General features: G+C 43.6%; 1 protein-coding gene across 1 annotated transcript; it reads right to left on the reverse strand.

Annotated features, from left to right (window-relative positions):
* Positions 1-920: 920 nt before the first annotated feature.
* LOC115472295 (14 kDa phosphohistidine phosphatase-like) lies at positions 921-21,684 on the reverse strand. The gene is made up of 3 exons (XM_030206521.1): positions 21,488-21,684; positions 10,607-10,731; positions 921-1,085 (listed from the first exon to the last, which is right to left on the reverse strand). Exons 1-3 carry the CDS (start codon positions 21,627-21,629, stop codon positions 993-995), a joined length of 360 nt encoding a protein of 119 aa, XP_030062381.1. The 5' UTR covers positions 21,630-21,684; the 3' UTR covers positions 921-992.
* Between the last annotated feature and the right edge of the window lie 939 nt (positions 21,685-22,623).

Genomic DNA, 22,623 nt, shown 5'->3' on the forward strand with positions numbered 1-22,623 from the left:
CATGACAATGCAGAGGCTGGCCGAAGTGAAACTGCCACTGAAACTGGCTGAAAGGTTTTGGCCGAAACAAAAACTGCAACCAAAACTCATCACCTGGTTTCAACCAAAGTTAAAACCGAAACCTCAAGTTTGGTTGTGTGACTATGAACCACGGAGTGCCACTGGGAACTGTTAGAGTTTGCAGCCTATATTCCTCTACTAAGCCTACAGTACACATGTCCAAATATAATAATGTAAATAAATAATGAAAGAGTACTTTACCTACAAGCAAAATTGTTGTGGTCCATGTGTGTAAAAGCTAAGGAAAACTGAAACAAATAACTACGGTGATTTTACAGTGGCTGACTACACCATGCTGAGTGACAGCTGATGCCATAACTCCACAGAGAGGCTAATTCCTAAGGAGCTTATCATCCCAAATTTACAAACTTAAAAAACGCTCCATTTACCATATAAATTACTGTGCAAGATGATAACGGCATTACTTGCAATTACTTGCCCTGTCTGCACCACTAGACTCCCATGAATTGTAGTAGCCTCCCCACCCCAGTACTACCTTACAATTCATGGGAGTCTAGTGGTGCAGACAGGGCAGGAGCGATGCCCCAGTCATGGCAAGCCATTTTGACAGCAGAGACAGAATGGGCAGAAGTGGGGACCGCTCCTGTTCCAATTACGAGTAGATGAAGACAGAAATAGGCACAAGGGTGGACGATACCAGTCCAAACCCAGCCAGGGCTGTATCCTAGCATACAGGAAGCAAAGACCTGAGATGGGAATCAAATACAGGTTCAGACTGTGTTAATATGTAAACATAAGAGTAATACATGGAGAGAATGGGGTGGTGTAATCAGGGAAAGCAATACAACTGATTATATAATAAGCAAAAGCCAGGCAAAACAAGAATTTTTATTGAGTAATGTTTAATTCAAAGGCACTATATAGTTTAAGATACATGAAAAGGAAAGTTCAGGGTTTTTTTTTTTGTTTGTTCACTTCTTGTCATCAGTCCAGGTGACTTCATAATCTGTGTACACTTTTTTCAATTTCTCTGCAGTCACAGAGTGATCGGCCTTGCCATATCCCTGTAAGGAAAAAAAAGAAAAAGAAAAGCTCTTTAAAAAACGTAATAGTCTGTATGCCATTATTTTGGGTTTGTACCTTCCAGTTTCCTCGTGGCCACTTTCAACTGTATAGTATATCAATAGAAATAAAACAAAATAAAACATGGAAAAGAAAAATAAGATACCACCTTTTTTATTGGACATAACAATACATTTCTTGATTAGCTTTCAAAGGTTGCCCTTCTTCATCAGATCGGAAATAAGCAAATGTTGGTAGATGACAGTATATATAAGTGAAACATCAAAGCAGTTCAGTGACAGTCTAACAGGATGGGGGTGGATAGGTGAGAGACAAGGAGATATGCATGGAGACAGGAGGGGGACAAAGCAGTACATTTTTATGGTTTATAATGGGCTAGAAAACCCAGATCTTTGTTAAGTCCTGTCTGGTGGGTGTCAAAATATTTAATCATTCTAGCCCTCATGATCAAAAGCCCTGCGCTGTTCCAAACAGCACCCTAAAAATAGCGCCAGGACAACACAGGGCTTTTCTGCATCGATGATCAAAGATAATGCATGCAAATCTAAGCAGCGCTATTATCTTTGATTATCATGTTGATGGATCAACGATTTCTGGGGGTTTCGGGGGCTGGAGACCCACCGGACCTCCAGCCCCCGTTCGCCTTGGTGGGGGGAAGGGGGGCCTGCCAACATGCAACTGCATGCTGGACAGGGCTCACCATTCCTCCCCAATGATCTGCAAAATCTAACGCCAGCTCGGAGCTGGCGTTGATTTTGCTGCAGCCAGCGACCCAATCTTTGGCGCGCTGGTCGCTGATCATTGGGGATGAATGCGTTAAGCGCCAATTAGCATGCATTTGCATGCTAATTGCGCTAGAAGCCCTGTTTAGCATGCATTTGCATGCTACTTGCACTGAGAGCCCTCGAGTGCGCTGTTTCAGGCGCTCGAGGGCTCTGATCATGGGTCGGCTGCAAATTCTGGCGCTAGTATGGCGTTAACAGCCTCTAGCGCCAGAGTTTGCTTTTGATCATGAGGGCCTTAGACTTTAAACGTCTTATGTTCCTGTATTGTTTTAAAGTTCCCTTTTAAGATTCTTACCACGAAGTCACTGGTACAGTGTTCTGGTTTTGTAAAGTGCTGCCCCACAGGCGTTACATCTTTATTACCGTAGTACTGGCATTTTTCATATGGTGTCTATGTAAATTAAATCTCTTCTTTAGCATCTGACTGGTTTCTCCAATGTAGAAGCCTTCATTGCATTTTTTTTTACACTGAATGATATATACCACATTGGAAGATGAGCACGTGAAAGATTCCTTAATGTTGAATACGTTTCCTTTGTGAATGATCGTGGGGTCCTGTGAGATATATTTTGGCATAGTTTGCAGCTGGATATATTACAAGGATGTGTGCCATTCTTTTCTTTTTGAGTCTGTGTTGGGAGCTTACTTCTAATTAGCTTGTGTTTTAAGTTGGGTGGCTGTCGAAAAGCCAGCACTGATGGGGATGGGAATATCTCTTTCAGTAATTCATCCTCCTGGAGTACAGGCTGCAGATCTCTTATGATTTTTCTTAATTTTTCCAGCTCTGGGTTGTATGTCACTATAAGGGGGATTCTGTCTGTTACTTTTTTTTCTTTGTATTGTAGCAGATTTTCCCTGCTCTCCTGTCTCCCTCTCACCTATCCACCCCCATCCTGTTAGAATGTCACTGAAATGCTTTGATGTTTTCACTCATCCCGTCTCCATGCATATAGACTATCACTGAAATGCTTTGATGTTTCGCTCATATATACTGTCATCTACCAACATTTGCTTATTTCCGATCTGACGAAGAAGGGCAACCTTCGAAAGCTAATCAAGAAATGTATTAAGTTATGTCCAATAAAAAAGGTGGTATCTTTATTTTCTTTTCCATGTTTTATTTCTATCGATTACCTTTAAAAGTGGACTAAGACGGATACCACACCTCTCTACTGTATAGTATGGAAATGACAGATATTTCAAACCCAACACACATATATGTGGCCTACCATAAATACATGTATCTAAATCAGTAGGAAAGCAACATGAAAACCCAAGACTGTGGGATAAAGCTTACAGGGACAAACAGCACTACTAACTTGAAACCTTCAAAAATGTTGCATGTAATCACTGAACAGAAGCCAAGTGAAACTGAGGAAGAGGCAGGACGGGACTGAAGGCCCACGAGAACTAAGTTCAGGCTTCCTGACCCCCAAGTATTAATTTACAAAATTACCATTTTATGCAGTTTAAGAATTTGTAAAATATATTTGTTACATAAAAAAACAACAGAATCAAGCACTCCAGATTAGTAAGAGGACTTATTAAAATCAGGTCACCTCCAGTGTTTTGATTTCAAAACAAAAGCTTCTTTCAAAAAACTGGAAGCAGATTTGTTAAACTCATTTTATAATGATCTTATGGAGCCATGTCATCCTATTTTCAGAAGGTTGGGAAAAAAGTTTCATGAATTTCAACTTTTTAAGATGTTGCAACAAATGGTTATAAATATAATTATGCATGTTTGTACTTAATGTGTTCCCTTTGTAATCACCTGAAATGACCCTCTTGATTCATAAAGGGCCATCTCATCTTCAGTTTTATAAAACTAGCCGTTAAGCCCGTAAAAACGGGCAAGTATTGCAGCCCTCCTCTCCCCCCTGGCCTCACCCCGTCCACCGATCCTCCCCCCCATGTCCAGCAACCTTCCTCTGTGCCCTGCTCGCACCCCAAGTCCAGCAACCATGGCCTCTCCCCCCTGCCCCCCCCCCATGTCCAGCTACCCTCATCGCCGCCGCTCCCTCCCCCCTCTGTGCTGGGCCCCCCGCACTGACCTGACAGCGCCTCTCACCTCCGTGTGAAAGCGCTACAGACAGCAGCAGATTGCTCTGCTGCTGCCTGCAGCGCTTCCACACGGAGGTGAGAGGCGCTGTCAGGTCAGTGCAGGGGGCCCAGCACAGAGGGGGGAGGGAGCGGCGGCAGGGATGGGGGGGGGGAGGGTGGAAGTTGTTTCACGCAATGTTCCTTTCCAGGCAGCAGCGACGGCGTCCGACAATTCGACTCCATTTCCCTCTCTGTTCCGCCCTCTGATGTCATGACGTCTTGACGCGAGGGCGGGACAGAGAGGGAAGTCTGTACTGCGCATTTGCAAGTGAGTTCGGTCACTTGCCATTTATATGTTTGATGACCAGAAAATAAATATAATGATTCGATTAGCTATCGCATGAATGTGCCTTGAAATCATTTGATGTTTGGGCAGCACATCACGAGATACTAAGCAATGGCAAAGTCAGTCCTAAAAATTAGAGATGTGCATTCATTTTGAAATGACATTGAACACAGCCTGCATGCTTTTCAAGTGAAATAAATCAACAATAAAATTCATTTCTTTTGTTTCCATTTTAGTGAATATTTCCATTTACTGTGAACTACTACTACTACTACTTGACATTTCTAAAGCGCCACTAGGGTTATGCAGCACTGTACAATTTAACATAGGACAGTCCCTGCTCAAAGGAGCTTACAATCTAAAGACAAAAAAATATATAAACACCTCTAAAAAAAAGTAGTCACAGTACATTGTTAACACATCAGACATCCCGACAATCATGAGTGGGGTGGGACAGCTTAACAGGAAACCATTATTTACTCCTTCCAATTATACTAGGACTATGGTACACTCCATGAAACTGACAAGTAGCAAGCTGTGGAATTTGCTGCTGGAGATCACAGCAAATTCCTACAGGAAATGTCCATAAATAATTATTATCCAAGTAGATCTACTACTTATCGCTGAGAGTGATCTGCAAGGAACTGATCTACTGAATCTTTGGTCCGACTCAGGGATCAATGCAGAAACCGCACATTAGAAGCTGTGCTGTCATCTGCTCTAATGCTAGCTTACTGCAAAAATAATTACCCAAGGGATGCAGTATTTAATGAGAATGCAAATTACCACCATGCTGAAATTGCAGCAATAATCCACAGCTCACTGCAAAATGTCTCCCTTAATGTCAGGTTGTGAGTGACTCACCCACTGACAGGAGGGAGGACATTTAAAAAGTCGCTGCTAGTCTGTAATGGCCCTTCCTCCAACCCAATCCGACCAGAACCCTAGAGAACATAAGAATATAAGCGTTGCCATACTGGGACAGATTGAAGGCCCATCAAGCTCAGTATCCTATTTCAAACAGTGGCCAATCCAGGTTACAAGTACCTGACAAGATCCCAAAAGCGTAAAACAGATTTTATGCTGCTTATCGTAGAAATAAGCAGAGGATTTTCCCAAGTCCATCTTAATAACGGCTTATGGATTTTTCTTTTAGGAAATTATCCAAACCTTTTAAAACCCTGCTAAGCTAACTGCTTTTGCTACATTCTCTGGCAATGAATTCCAGAGTTTAATTACACATTGCATGAAGAAATATTTTCTCCAGTTTGTTTTAAATTTACTGTTTAGTAGCTTCATTGCATGACCCTTCGTCCTAGTATTTTTGGAAAGAATAAACAAGCTATTCACGTTTACCTGTTCCACTCCACTCCGTATTTTATAGACCTCTATCATATCTCCATTTCAGCCATCTCTTCTCCAAGCTGAAGAGCCCCCACTTTGGCCTTTCCTCATAGGGAAGTCGCCTCATCCCCTTTATCATTTTTGTTGCCCTTCTCTGCATATTTTCTAATTCTGCTATATCTTTTTTGAGATGTGGTATTATCAATGTGTCGCCCTATTATCATTACTTCAGTTTCTGACTGATTTAAAGCAAATTTATTTCTATCAATGCATGTATCACTTTTAAACTTAATTTCAATTTTACACATACTGTAAGAAAGGCATCAATGGGAAAAAAAGAAATGAGTATCATCCAAGTAGATTCTATATTCAACCCTCAATCTTTCAATCTTTACAAAACGGCTGAACCTTGTGGCACATCCATATTCACAGCATAAGCATCCAATACAGTATCATCCCATTTCACGTCTAGTTAAATTTGTTGTATCCTGAAAGCACATCACCTCTAAATCCCATCATATCTGAAAAATTTGGCATCTTTATAGCTCCACAATCCTTGGTGAATTGCAAGGTTATTAATATGATCCACTGCAATTTTGTACCCCATATGAAGGATAATAAATATACCTGAAGAAAGACTATTCTAGATACTTTGGCTGCTATACCTTTTTCAGCAGTTATCATGCAGTATAAGATCACCATCTTAACCAGATCTATGTGCCCGATAATGATATGGATAAGTCTACCCATTTAGAATATAAATGATTTTAAATAAAATAAAAATAATGGAGGGACTATGTTCTTAGTGGCAACCCTTAGGTGGATAAACAAAGCTACCGGACCTCTTGTGGTCTTTATTTATTGATCTAGTGGTTTCTTCTCCTCTGAGTCTCCAGTTCAGTCCAAACTAGGGCTGGGATCATGGTACCATAAACTTTCACTCACAATTACGCAAGTCTTTTTCCCTATTTTATATTTCCATCTTCACCCATTGTACCTAAAAGTAGATAACGCCACTACAGTGAATTTTCTTGGACTGCAACCATGGGCTCTGAATTCCTCCACACAAGCTCAAAAATTTGATCATATTACACCTTTGTTCATTCAATACCATTGGTTCCCTGTTCAATTTCAGTTTAAAATTCTTATGCGGAGATCACGTGATGCTTTGAGAGAGCAAGACGTGTCCATCTCGCTCTCTGGGACCTCTGCACACTTTATCACCTATAAGTAACCCGTTTTTACTACACAGTAAGCTTTAATGCTGCTGCACTCATCTACTAAATGGACAAATACCTAGAAGTGTCGCCGAGTAGTACGGTGGGTAAAGGAATCAAACAGGAAAAAGAGAAAAAAAACAGCCCTTCTCTGCAGAGCACTTGCAGCAACTGACATTAGTCGTAGTGGCAGCTCTGGAGCCGAAGCTGGGAAGATTATCGGATCAACTGTCCTCGTCTGAGACCCTTTTAGCTGATATGAATAAACGGGCAGGCGAGCTGGAGCACAGAGTCTCGATGCTGTAAGACGCTTCCCCTCCGGCTGCAGAGAACATGATGAAACTTACCAGTGCGGTGCGGGCGCTGTCTGAGAAGGTTGATGACCTCGAAAATCGCTCTCGGTGGTCCAACCTAAGAATCATCGGGATGCCGGAAACTGTCAGCGAAGTGGTCTTGTCGACCGTAGTACAGCAACGGCTGAAAAAAAGAGTTTGCCCTGTCGGACAGCACAGGGCCTCTGTGTCTCAAAAGAACGCACCGCGTGGGCAGGAAGCAAGATGACTGACAGACGCCGAGAGCAGTGCTTGTTAAGCTCTATAACTATATCCATAAGGTCGAAATATTACATGGCTGCAGAATGAAACGGGACTCTTTGCAATTTGATGGAAACAAAATACGAATCTTTCAGGATTACTCGTCCTCCTTACAAGAGCGGAGGAGGCAGTTTACACCTTTATGTCACCAGCTTTATGAAAACAATGTTAGATTCCTGCTGTTGTACCCGGCCACATTGAAAATTTTGCAACATGGACACTGGCAAACTTATGATAGCGCTGACGCAGCAAAGAACTGTGTGGTCAAAATATTGCAAGAACTTTCTAATAACCCACCGAATGGATAGATCTGGCCAGATAACCCTGTTCGACACTCGGTGAGAGTGGCATCGTGGAATGTCATAAGTACATGCCATACTGGGAAAGACCAAAGGTCCATCAAGCCCAGCATCCTGCTTCCAACAGTGGCCAATCCAGGTCACAAATACCCAGCAAGATCCCAAAAATGTCTGCAGAATAACCTCACCTGTTAAAAGAACCAAAATTTTGGCAGGTTAAATACTTAGGAGTTATTATTCCAACAGATATATCTAAATTATATGATAAGAATGTGTTCCCATTGTTGACTTATACTAAACAACAGTTGCAACTCTGGAATGAATGCCTCCTCTCATTGATGGGACGCATAGCGTTGGTAAACATGATGCTGGTTCCTCGCTGGCTTTGTGTGTTCCAGATGTTGCCCCTGTTCTTAAGAAATGAAGAGCGGTTGTTAAACAGGGCACTTCAGATTTTCTTGTGGAGGGGTAAACGCCCCAGATGCCCCTTAGCAATACTACAAAAACCATTAGCACATGGGGGACTGGGACTGCTGAATGTGAGATATTTAACTGTAGCATGCTCCATGAGACATATGCGGGATTGGCTATTGGGAATGCAGTCCTTTTCGGCCACGTCTCTCAAGACGGCGCTCTCCCTGGCGGTGCACCTCAGCTGGTTGTTACATACTATTCCAGGTAAAGCAAGCATTGTTTGGCATCATAACCCACTTTTTCTTTCAGCGAGAGCAGCCTGGAGGTGGCTCTGCCGGCGCCACGGTTTTTCAGCAGCGGCCACGCCATACTTTGCCCTTTGGCATAATCCAGACTTTCCAGCGGGCACATCTTCTACGGTATTTGCTCGTTGGAGAAGAGCGGGAATCATCTATCTTAGTCAAGTACTCAATGAGGAAGGAAAATTGAAATTTTTTGCTGATCTGTAAAGGAAGTTTGCGCTTCCACCTCAAGATCACTTTGCCTACCTCCAACTGCATCATTATGTGACAGCCCTAGGATTGATGAATCTTTGTGAAAATGTGCAAGACACTTCGAACTCAGCCTTAACACTGGGGTTACAAAATTCAATCCTCTTACGTTATCACTATAGACACTCATTAGATACAACAGAGGATTTGGATTACAAGAAGATCGCAGACGCTTGGTCTACTGAATTGCAAGTGCCTGTAACTGAAGACCAAATTAAACAACATGTATTGAGTTTACAGCATCCGCTTTATAAGTCACTGGGAACTTCAATATAAGTTTGTATTACGTTTATATATATCCCCAGTGAGAGCATATCGAGCGGGGTTTCGGGTCATCTGGAGCTTTCCCCAAGTGCAAGCAAGAACAAGCCACGTTAAGTCACATGTTTTGGCTTTGTCCATGTGTCACTAATTTTTGGACAGCAGTGTTTGGTGCAGTGCATCGATATTGGAAGTGTAAAGTGACAGTACACCCTCAGATTCTGTTTGGGGTTTATAAATACTCCAACCCTGCCTGCTCAGAGTCTCGGTGTTTTCTGCGGAAAGCCATTTTAATTGGGGAAAAAAAGTCATATTATTACACTGGAAAGAACCACATGCCCCTACACTGGAAAAGTGGCGGATACATATGATTGATCTCTTGAAGCTGGAAAGATGTGGGATTAAAATTTTCTCTTCTGTGGAGGACAACAATTTCAGAGAATTTGGGAGAGGTTTTGGGACACACTGCAGCCAGCAGCAGATTATTAAATAGTTAAATGTTGTGTAATACCCTCGCAAGGTGCAAGGTTTCATACGGACGATCCTAACTACAGGAGGGGGTTAACTGGAGGGGGGAAGGGGAGGGGTTTTGGGAGGGGTAGGGAGGCTGGAGGGAATGGGAATTATTGGTTGTATATGTGATGGTTTGTTACACAAATAAGTTTGGAAATAATAAAAATGACAAAATTTTTATGCTTGTTTAAAAAAAACATTTAATTCAGGTGTTTCACTTTATTTATTGTCCCTTCTTACCCCTTACAAGCCCTCCCACCACTTAAATTCTTCTACTGAATTGCTTCTTGTGCTTCCATCACTACCATGTGCCCGTCTGGATTCAACCTGCCAACTAGTGTTCTTTTATTGACCCCATCATAGAACTAGTTACCACACACTTTACGTATGGGGAGCCTTCTTTTGTATTTCAAAGCAGCTATGAAAACACACTTGTTTACCAGACTTTGAGGGGGCTGCAGTTGCCAATTGCAGACCAGAGATTTACAACTATTTGCTTTTCTCTTTCTTTTCATCTTAAAGAGCTATTTTCTATTATTTTCTAATTCTATGGTGTGGTTTCTTTTTTTGTCCTATTTTGACACTGTGGCATTCTGTTCCTTGAGCTTTTAATTTTTAAAATTTTGTACACCACTTTGTTGTACTGGGTACTAAAGATGGTATAGTAAGTGCCCAATAAACAACACACAGAGGACTATGAACCTTGCAACATCCCTAGCCCAGCTGACCAGGGAAGCAGAATTTTCATCTGGAAATTGAAGTGGGGACCTTTTCATAGCACTGCACTGAGCAACCCAGCTGACCAGCTCCTATCATTCCGACGCATAAAAGACCAGGAATCATAGGATAGTTTGGGTTACAAATCAGGAGAGGCAGACGTGGACTGACAGAAGAAAGAACAGAAAATGAGAGCGCGCACACACACCCCCAAAAACGTTAAGACTTGGTGTCTACAGGCCTGACAGTTAACAGCTAGCCGCTGAAATCTTGGCCAACAAACTGGGTAAATATAGAGCCACACCAGTCACTATATTTTTCTAAATATCACCTGAGACATTAAAGAAAACAGAAATATAATTATTAAAAAGAAGGCTAAAAGCTGGATATTCCTTTACAGAACCTATTTTAATACTTACTGTAGATTCCCCAAATACTCGGATTTTCTTTTCTTTGCTGTTGTGTTCTATTTTTCCTCCTCCAAGGCATTTACATGTAATGCCCAGCTTTTCCATTTCTGGATTCAATTTTTCAAATATATGATCTGAAACGGGAATTAAGGATAACAAAAGTTAACTAGCATTTCTCAACAATTACACCGGTATTTTACAACCAATGTGCCTTCAGACCCAATTAAGTGTGCCGTGAAAAAGGGAAAGGTGGGGGGGGGGGGGGGGGGGGGGGGGGGGGAAGTTACCACTGCTAACGCTCACATTCAGACCAGCACAAGAACTCTGGTCTCAGAATCTTGCAGCAAGAGAAGACATCCATGGCTACACTGTGCGCTAAACCACGTTTTAAATTGAGTTTTCAAAATGTATACAGCTTTCTCCCTTCATTATTTCCTATGGAGTAAACGGTAAATAACTGTTGGAGAGATCAGGGCTTCCGCTAAGCAGCTTTAGCTGCGTGGGAGTGCACTAGAGAATGACACCCCGTGGGTTCTGTCTCCATCCCTGCCCCCGGAGGCCCTGTCCTCATCTGCAGAAACCTTGAACAATAGTAACATAGTAGATGACGGCAAAAAAAGACCTGCACGGTCCATCTAATCTGCCCAACAATTTAAACTCATATGTGCTACTTTATGTGTATACTTGACTTTGATTTGTTTCTGCCATTTTCAGGGCACAGACCGTAGAAGTCTGCCCAGAACAAGGCCCACCTCCCAACCACCAGCCCCGCCTCCCCCCCACCGGCTCTGCCACCCAATCTCGGCTAAGCTTCTGAGGATCCATTCCTTCCCAACAGGATTCCTTCATGTTTATCCCACGCATTTTTGAATTCCGTTACCGTTTTCATCTCCACCACCTCCTGCGGGAGGGCATTCCAAGCATCCACCACTCTCTCCGTGAAAAAATACTTCCTGACATTTTTCTTGAGTCTGCCCCCCTTCAATATCATTTCATGTCCTCTCGTTTTACGGCCTTCCCCTCTCCAATTATGGTTTTATATTTATATCTTTTTAGTAAAGTATAAAATGGAATATGCTGTGCAACTATTGTGTATAAATTACGAACAGAAAACAATAATAACAGTGAGCAGCTATAACAACCCTCCGCGCCACCACCCTCTACCCTTCCAACCCCAACAAATCCTAATCAACCCTGTTAAAATGTCCAGGAGTACAAAATACAACCCAGTCTGTATGCCCTAGAGGGGAGAAATATGCCCTATGAAGCACTGTTATGGTTTTTTAATCTGTGGATGATTAAGAAGTCATCAACAACCTCAGGATTCAGTCTTGCTCTCCTGTCTTCCACAATCCTTCCTGCAACAGAAAGTTTCTTCTAAGAAGATGTGCTGGTAGCAGGATGTACAGGATCCCCCATGCAAATTTTGCTTGTTGTGGCCAGCATGTTTGCTTGTTTTGCCAAAAAATCAAAATATCTTTGTAGGTATCACTAAAACATAAATATACAGCACTGCGTACATCTAGTAGCGCTATAGAAATGATAAGAAGTAGTAGTAGTATAAATAACAGTCCAGTTCATTAATAGGCTTCAAAGTAGAAAATGACATGGGAACAAAGTTTGTCTACGTCCCTGTGGGCTCTGTCCCCATCCCCGCCTCCGTGGGATCTGCCCCCGCCCAATCCCCACCCCTGTGTCATTCTCTAGAGCCCTGATGGCGAACCTATGACACGCGGCGCCGCCAGTGTGGTCCGCCCTCCCTCCTCGCTCCCGGAAACTAACTTTAAAGCCTCCTTTCACGTCGCAGCAAGCAGCAGCAGGGCAGGCCACTCCTTCCTTCCGTGTCCTGACCTCGCCTGACGTAACATCCACGAGGGATGAGCACAGAAGGAAGGAGGAGAGGTCTGCCCTGCTGCTGCTTGCTGCAACGTGAAAGGAGGCTTTAAGGTTAGTTCCGGGCCCGGTAGCGGGTGGAGGGGGGGCGGTCCTAGTAGCAGTGATTTTTCTTGAAGTGACACACCACCCGAGTTATGCTCGTTTTTTTTGGTGAATTTTGACACACCAAGCTCAAAAGGTTACCCATCACTGCTCTAGAGTGTACCACCAACATTACTCCCAGTGTGGGGAGGTACAATCGCACTTTCAGTCACAAAGGATCTACTTGTCCTTAGTGACAGGCACAATATCATTGAAACCTCCACCCAACCAGCAAGAATACCAGCTCAAAGCTGCTTAGTGGGACACCCTAGAGAGGATATTTATAACCAAGCACTGAGGTCTAAGATATAGGCAAGCAACATACATACCATGCAATTCTCCCCCCCCCCCCCCCCACCCCCACCCCCACACACTACTCTGCGCTTCTAGATCAAGGTGATGTCAGCAATACTGCTTGGTATGTTTGACAGGAGATAATGAGCCTCCTACAAACTGTAATTAAGCTGACAACAGTCTGCCCTGGAAAACAGAAGCAGGCCTGATATACTATGCAAAGGAGTTTTGAGTTTTTCACACTGCATTGCCTGGATCCCTCAAAACATTTTCAAACCTAGGATACACATAAGCCTGTTTGCCCAGGAAGGGAGCTACAGTAGCTGCTGCTATCATACTGGAGCCCCTACAAGTCAGTTACTGATGCCAAGGTTGTATCCTGGAACCAGAACAGGGTCAGCCTGCAGCAGCCAGGCAGTGCATCTGGAAAGTGACACTGCCAGGACTTAGGTTAAAAGCCAGAGAAAAAAAAGTTGTTGTTTTTTTACTCAAATTGTGCCAACAATGAATATTAATAAAAATACATTTCTCAAAATTCCCTAACTCCACAATTTTTATATAACAAAAATACCATAACCCACTTTCTCAACTTTACTTTACAATTGCCGGAAAAGAGCACATCAAGTTTTCTTTAACCATCCTCACAAAATAGGTCAAACAGAGAAAACAAGGGCATTAAGAAAACAATACCAAGCTGTTTGCAGATTTGTGACTATAAAGGATATATATAGATGCATGGGACTTTTTATGCAAAATGAGTGTCCAGGGAAATAGGCCATCTTCTTATTACTGAGGAAATTCTCCAATATAATTTCCAACAGGAAAATTCTACTTTCTTGAATTCCTGCCAGACCAGTTCTCATCAGTGGATACCTTACTGCCAGCGGGTACTTTCCCTTTTGCCCATGCCAAGCCAGTCCAGACCAGCGAGATATACCAAAGCAATATCTATGTAATGTAGGGCTGCTGCCCCCAAAACTTGCTTGCTGATTGACTCAAAGATCATGAAAAGAGAGTGCATGAAGTGTCTTCCATGTGGCTGCCCTATGGATTTCTTTCTGGCAATCAACCTAAATCCCACCAAAGAGGCAGCCTGTGCTTAAGTTGAATGCAGCTGTTGCTCCAAGGCACTACTCAACCCTGGGAGGCATAGGTGGTAGTTATATCTCCCTAAGCCACCTGGCTTTGGACCCCTTGGATGTTTTGGCCTCTTTATAAGGCCCTTAAAAAAAAAAGGAACAAACCACTTCCGTATCCTGCAGAAGGACTGTTATCACCTTCAACTATCTATGCTGCCCCCTCCTACGGTCTAGGCAATGAAGTGGCTTGCCCTCCCCTTCAGCTGCTGGGTGAAGTTGGCAACCCAATGGATTGGTTAATATGAAATGTTGAAACCACCTGAGTAGGTTCAAAGGCTACTGCACTAATCATATTTGGATCCTACACTGGTGCCAGTGTTCACACCTCTCAAAAAAAAAAAAAAAAAAAACAACCCAAAAACCTCCCGACATACTATTAGGGCATTGCTGACTTTCTCACTGTCCTCTATAGTAGGACAATGCTGCATACTGCGGTTTCAGGGAGCTGAAGAAGAGTCCTCTCTCCTGAACTCCTTGCAGAAAAATTAGAATGTGTGTCATCTGGCTTTCCATGGCAAGAAGCCCTGATGAAGTGAGATACTGTTGTTTCTAACTGGAGCAGCAAGAAAGATGAGTTAGACCACCCATGGCCCCAGAACTGCTTACACACTGTCCTTATCTGTGAGGGAGGATGCCCAGGTTCAGAAGAACCCGAGAAGCTCCAAAATAGAGAATGACATGGGGATGGGGACCTGCAGTAACCACGGGGATGAGGACAGGGACAAACTTTGTTTTTCTACTCTGAAGGCTGTTAATGAACTGGCCTGTAATTTATATTTAAGTGATACAGACAATGATATTTTGACTTTTTGGAAAAACAAGCAAACATGCTGGCCACAACAAGCAAAATTTGCGTGGGGGATCCTGTACATCCTGCTACCAGCACATCTTCTTAGAAGAAATCTTCTGTTGCAGGAAGGACTGTGGAAGACAGGAGAGCAAGACTGAATCCTGAGGTTGTTGATGACTTCTTAATCATCCACAGATTAAAAAAACCATAACAGTGCTGCACAGGGCATATTTCTCCCCTCTAGGGCACACAGACCGGGTTGTATTTTGTACCCCTGGACATTTTAACAGGGTGGATTAGGATTCCTTGGGGTAGTAGAAATCAGCTATTGTTGGGGTTGGAAGGGTAGAGGGTGGTGGTGAGGAGGGTTGTTATAGCTGTTTTTTATACTTTACTAAAAGATATAAATATAAAATCATAATTGTTCGAGGCTTCTGCAGATGAGGACAGAGCCCATGGGGACGGGGACAAACTTTGTGCCCGTGTCATTCTCTACTCCCAAATGCTGAAAGGACAGATGACCCATGTCCAGTGTACCCTGAAGGTAAGCAGTCAGTACAGTACACTGGGAACACCATAAGCCCCAGTGGACTAGAAACCTTCACCTAGGTGGCTGCAAAGCAGCTCCTTTACATAGCAGAAACTGTAGAGGAGAGGGATGTTAAGAGTGGGTAAGCAAGTATCCTACATCCTTGGCCAATCAGGTCCAAAAGAAAAAGATAAATACAGAATAGAAAGGAAGAAACCTATGTTTCTTTTCATAAGGAGCAAAGACAAGGTCAAAAGTGCCTTCTTTCAGTGCAAAGCCCTCTTTGGGAAGGACTCAAGGGACACAAAGTAAGCATTTCCCGCAATCTTTACTATGTATTGAAGGGAGTGTTGCAATCCACAAAAGAGCCTAATCTGCCCCAATATGCACTGAACTTTGAGAGCTCAAGAAGGCCTCACCCTGCTCTACTAAACTGGTTTTGTTGGTTAACAATGAGGGCCTGACAGCACCATGTCATGTCTTAACATGGATCAATGTGCAATGGCTTCATCATCCTCAAGTATATATTTGCCCATCAGCAGCATGCTTTGCCAACTATCCTCATACATCCGTCCTGGTGATTCACAATCTGTGCCAAGTACAGACAGCCTACATGAACAATGCTCTTCATCTGGCACAGTCGATCACAATTATGACTGGCTTTTCTTTAGCTGACATCTGTGGAGTTCATAATGCATGGGGGCCATCAGATGGAACTGCACACAACAATGAACGCCAGTGTTCACCTCATGTTTCTATCTAGCGCCACCAGCAGAGCATTCAAGTGTCCTTTCACAAAGGCACACTAGCATTTTTAGCATGTGCTAAATGCTAGACATGCCCATATATTCCTATGGGCATCTCTAGTGTTTAGCAAGCGCTAAAAACGCTAGCACACCTTTGTAAAAGACCCCCTCAATGTCGATGTGCATTAATCTATAGCAAGCATAGTCACCAAGGCTATGAATGGGTTTCTGCCCAGCATCTCTAACAACAATCAGCATCGGACCTGCTAGCTTTTATCTGGGGCTGCCATCCATACAGTCCACATACATAAGTGCAAGTCTCTATCCTCCCGATATTAAAAACTATTTTATCAGCCAGGAACAGCTCCTGGCCGGTTAAATGGGGTTTAAGCACCTAACCGTGGATATTCAGTGGGAGAACAGCAGGTATCTCCTGCTGAATATCCCAGTAGTGGCTAACTGCTAACCGGCTACATTGTGCGACATAGCCGGGTAGGCAAGGATATTCAGCTTATAACGAGTTATGTTCAGAGGTCAAAATAGGTCGCTTAAAAAGCAGGCTTATTTTTGACCGCTAAAAAGTTAGCCAGTTAGCACTGAATATCAGCATAATCGGTTAACTTTTTGGTAGCCAAAATAAACCCGGATATTCAGTGCCGGTTGCTGGATACGGCCTGGCATTGAATATCCGGGTTTAACAGAGGCGGTGGACGGTAAACACGCTGCCCGCCGCTGGCTGAACATTGGGCCTATGTATTGATCAACCTCACTAAGCACTGATCTTTATTCAGTGATCAGCCTTGACTAGCACTGACCTTCCTTCAGCATGGCCCTCAGCACTGGCCTCAATCTAATGTGCAGTCTTTATGATCACTGATCTTTATGAAATGGTCCACCTCACTGGACACAGATTTTTAGCTGGTGATCAATGTTTATTTAATATCAGGTTCAACCCAGTTTGCATCTCAAACACAATCCCTCTCATTCTATAACAAGTTGCCTAAAGTATGGAACCAATTTGCATGCTTAAGTTACAGGATACTAGCACTTATGTGCATTAAGTGCTAGATCTAGGGTGCTAACTGGTATTCTAAAACTTTAGCGTGCACCTCACTTAGCACATAATGCAAGGGGGTGTTCATAGGACATGGGTGTGTCCAACAATTATGCTTGTAACATACAATACTGTAAGTCAGTGGTTCCCAAACCTGGCTTAGCTAGTACGCTGACCTCCACTTGAGGTTCATGAGCCCAGCTGCCTCGGCTATATCTCAGGGTAAGAACTGCACTCTTTAATGTGGCCTATAGTCAGAGCCCTTGCCTAGTGGTTAGTGCAGCAGACTTTGATCCTGGGAAACTGGTTTGATTCCCACTGCAGCTCCTTGTGACTCTGGGCAAGTCACTTAACCCTCCATTGCCCCAGGTACAAATAAGTACCTGTATATACTATGTAAACCGCTTTGAATGTAGTTGCAAAACCATAGAAAGGCTATATATCAAGTCCTATTTCCCTTTCCCTTTCAAATGGGGAAGATTCTGTTTTATATGCCAGGACAATCACAGAAGGACACAACTCATGTGTATGGGTTGGTCTGGGACAAAGATGACAACTTAGTATCTGAAGTTCATACAGTAAAAACAATTTTAGAAGCAAGAAAATGCCAAATAGTTTGGAAAGACCCAGAAATTGTTTTGTTGTAAGCACTGAGCAGCAAGAGAGTGGGACACTGAAAGGTAGCACTAAAATTTGTTTAAGCTTCGGGCTGGCCTAAGAGGAAGTAGGGGGTGGTAGCGACAGGTTTAGCAGAGGGACGAGAAGTGGGGAAGGCTTTCGAGTGCATTAGAGACACCCTGCTGCTCCCAAATTCTGCACCCTAGATGGACACCTAGTGCTGGACTTGCACACATACTTCTACCAACAAGCAGAGTAAGGTTAAGAAGTCAACCATGCACATATAATTGGGTCTCAGAACTGTCATCAGCCCTTTGTCCGCTGGGGTTTGGTCGGAATCTCAACTTCCTTTTGAATCTCACAGGCTAGCTGACCACCTCATATCTGTGGTTAGACATACTATTGTTTTCTTTTGGAAAATGAAGCCTAAGCTTGAATACTGGAGGGCCTGATGGACTTTTGGTCTGTCCCAGTATGACAATACTTATGGGCACACGTGGCTGAAATAGCTCCTACTGAGAGGTCTACAAGTCTGTCAAAAAACAAGACTGACAGCTATGATGCCATCTGGGCCTCATACTGGGCTGAATGCCAGCCCTAGGTAGAAGCTTGATTTGCCTCAATCAATATTTGTGGCAGCCATAAATTTGAGGTTCCTTATCTCTACATGTCAGATGTGTACAGTCTTGCAGTGAAGATGGGATGTGTCCACTTTATATGGGGTGGAGTGGAATTACCTTCTATATTTTGTCATTTTGTGATAGTGTCTCTGCCTATAACTTGCATTCTTTACTTATACTGGCTGTTGTATTTTGCCATCCTTTTTACATGTAACTTTATGGTCTCATGAAAGTTTTAAAAAATTGTATGGTAGTCATTCAGTAATCTTTCTGGACTGCAATGTTCTATTGGTTTTCAAAGTTAAATAAAAAGTTTTAAAAACCCACCTAAAATAAAGTAAGCGGTGGTAGACAGCACAAAGCAGTGGGCTTCTATTACTCCCCCCAAAATCATAAAAATATTTCATTAGGCTACTCTTGAGCAACAGATTAAAAGAAAACAGGTATGATGATACACAAGAGCATAAGCAAGCAAGGAAGAATAAGCATTCACACTCATAGCTTTTCAGCTTTAAGTCTAGGCCAGTTGTTCCTAAATGTTTCCTGAGGGACCTAGGCCAGATGGGCTGTTAAAATGTTCACAATGAATATGCATTAGTTACATATGAATGAAATGGAGGCGATGCACACTAATCTGTCTCGTGCATATTCAGTGGTAATATTCTGAAACCCTGACAAGTTGAGGATCTCTCTGAACAGTTTTGAGAATTACTTGTCAAGGCACACTTGGGGCATCTTATCAAGCCGCACTAGTAGTTCCCGTGCAGCAACGCCAATGAAGCCCATTCATAATAAATGGGATTTGTTGGCATTGCCGCACCGGGGACCACTAGCGCTGTTTGATAAAAGAGGCCCTTAATGTTGCTGTCATGGAGACATGGCTCAAAGGCATTCATATTATGTTTGGTTTTGCTTGAATTATGTCACCGGTTTTCCGGAGTAATTTTCGCACAAAGTGAGCAGTAGCAGCTGATTCAAACGGGCAACACAATTTGTACAGCAAAGAACTTTGTAATCTTTGGATTCAAGTTTCCTTTTTTACCAACATTGGCTTCAAAGGTTTGTTGACCCATGAGGCAGGCTGACATGCCAAAACACAGCCGTGTCGGGTCCCTCAATGTGTTATTCAATATCCTCTTCGTATTTGCCTCACCTATTTGTTTGGATTCATATTATGTTATCTGTTAGGGATGGGCTTACCAGCTCTTTAAGTAAAACAATACCAACAAAGTGACTGAAATGCTTGGATAACGGGAAAATGAAGCGGCACTGTGGGCCATCATGGAAAGGGTGATGGCACCTCCCCCTTCATTGGTGTGGTCTACAGATCTTTGACTCAGACAGAGAAGCTGGATTGTTATCTGGTAAAAGCCATCCAAAAAATGAGAAAGAAGCAGTAAAATATTGTTGGTCTGAGATTTTATCCTGCCTGATTTATTCTGCAGATGGGATTCTCCAATATCAGTGAGAAATAGAAATATTCTGGACATCCTACAAGAAACTCTATTGGGACAATGATGGAACACAAAAGGGAAGGTGCAATACACTATATTTAATCACCAGGTCCAGTACCAAAGGTCTGTGTTAAGAGCTCACTTGGGCAGCAATGATCAGATTGTACGGTCTGATATAAAGGCCGAGAGGAGTCACACAAAGTTCAAGGTCCACCAGACCTCCAGCCCCCCCCCCCCCATGTCACTGTCCCGGGGAGGGCTTGAGGGGCACTAGGCCACCAGGACCTTACTTTGTTGGGGGTGGGGTCCTGTGTCTGACCGGCTGGACCTGTCAAACAAGTGCGGGAGGATTGTGCCTGAGCACATACTCAGGCACAATCCACTTGCACTTTCCCAGATGATCAACGATAATAATGCCCTTAAATTTGCATGTTATTAACGTTGATCATTGGGGAGTTAATTCCCCATGCTGTTCCGGCGCTATTGTTAGGATACTGTTTTGGAACAGCATGGGGAATTGAATGGTACCTGAAATCAACAATAAAAAAAACACCTAAATACACAGAGTGTGAATACAAGACCCCAAGAAACCAGGAGAGGAAATAAAGCACTATGTTGGGGAAAAGGAGTAACCTGCACTATTTTTCATTTATTTATTACATTTGTATCCCGCGCTTTCCCGCTCATCGCAGGCTCTAAACGTCAGAATCCTAAGATCATCAGATCCACAAGAAATGACTACACAACATGGCACTTAGAATCTAAATGGCAGTAGCAGTATTTTGCAAGATTAGGCATGGGACATAAGGGAAGCGACTCTGGATATTCTGAACAGAAGTATGTGGTTGCATTAGGGGAGAAAAAACTGCTGTTGGACAGAACAGATGGCCCATTTTGGTCTTTATCTGTCTTCATTTATTATGCTGAAGGACAAAACGTATTCACAGAAAAGGCACGCGATTTCTTCCCCATAGGTAATTATCAAAGGAAAGGAAAAGTAAGGTACACACATGCTTCTTCCCTTTTGAAAACTGGTGCAAAATGCACAGGGAAAGGGAAAGCACCTGCGACTTTGCAGCTTACACACATAGTTTTGAAGATTGGGTCGTCAATGACTATTAGCATTAACAGATTAGCATGATACGAGGCACTACGAAAAAATATAAGAATAACTGAAGGACCAGCACTATTCTATTATTAGCATCACGAGATTACTCAGCATAATCCTGAGCGGTAGAAGGGTCTATTAAAACGATTGAAGGTCCAGTACTGTTCTGGGAACTAAAAGGCCAGTCAGCATGATACAGGGCACTACAAGGGAATTAAATAAAATATCTGGATAACTGAAGGAAGAGCCAACACCGTTATACCACTTACATTATGACCGTAATGAATGGGGACGGTGTAAAAGCGCAGATCTGGCTTTTACACCGTCCCGTAATGAATGTGATATCCACTCCACCTGTTAGGACTAAGCACACATTTCCACGATCAGTGCAGCCACCCGAAGCTCACAGTTGATAATACTATAAACTACAAAGTGATTAGCACTTCTCAGGAAGGTTATACTCAAGTATCAGCGTTATGGAATTTCCCAGCCTGTCGCCCCACAAATGCCAGTGATCACCCGCAGTTACCGTAGCCCACGTACCGCTCACACACTACTCACTATGATATTCGGCATTTCGTGTACCCCGCACGACTTCTCGCTGCTCTTTACCCAGTTCCAAACGCACCAGAATGTATTTAAAAACCCCGTCAGAGTCTATTTGAACTTCGGGTACACTGCTCACCACCTCTGCACCCGCCATTACCGCGCCGCTCTACAGCAGGCAGGCAGCACACAGCGTCCGTCTGTGAGCCCAAACCACGCCCATCCAATGGGATTGGCAGGCAGGTGAGACTAAACCAAGAAGGTTAGATAAAGAAAGGATGACATCAAAGAGTTGAAGCCAATTAGGTTAATCTCTGTTTCCCCTCTCGGCGTAGCCCTCATCTGCATACACTCAAGCAAACAAACCTCTGAGGTGCTGCATCCTCGTAGTCGTTCTTTATTGTTGGTAGCATTTTTATTTAATCTCATTTATATTTTCAAACATGCCAGCTTCTGCAGTATACGGAAGTACACAGAGGAAGTATAATAAGGTGTAACCCTATGGGTTAAATGCAGTGGCGTTCCTAGGGGGGCTGACACCCGGGGCAGATCGCAGATGCGCCCTGCCCCCTGGGTGCAGCGCCCCCCCGGAACAGCGTGACGCCCCATGACGAAAGAACCCCCGATCCCCCGGCGAAAGAACACCCCCGGGTGCACACCGCTGGGGGGGGGGGTGCCACGCGCCTGCCGGCTCTTCGTTTTCATGCTCCCTCTGCCCCGGAACAGGAAGTAACCTGTTCCAGGGCAAAGGGAGCATGAAAACGAAGAGCCAACAGGCACGCGGCACCCCCCCAGCGGCGTGCACCCGGGGCGGACCACCCCCACCGCCCTCCCTTGGTACGCCACTGGTTAAATGTTAAAAGATTACCTGGCTCATTCTGGATCTGGTGTGGAGACAGTGAGCAGTGCAGTGAAACTGAGTGGTCTGTGTGCATGCGCTGAGTGTTCCGCATGCTGATGGAACTCTCAGGAGAGTGACAAACAGCTCAGGCTGGCAGTTGGGAGGGAGCTGTATTGGTGAGAACATGTTACTAGGGAAAGACTGGAAGAAAGTTGATGCTGGAGATCATCACCTGAAAGAAAAGGCGCCCACCGTTCAAGAGAGCCAGAGAGAGAAAACAAAGAGAGCAGCTAAGTAACTGAAACTATTT

This window comes from Microcaecilia unicolor, chromosome 6 (assembly GCF_901765095.1).
Source record: "Microcaecilia unicolor chromosome 6, aMicUni1.1, whole genome shotgun sequence".
Lineage (NCBI taxonomy): Eukaryota > Metazoa > Chordata > Amphibia > Gymnophiona > Siphonopidae > Microcaecilia > Microcaecilia unicolor.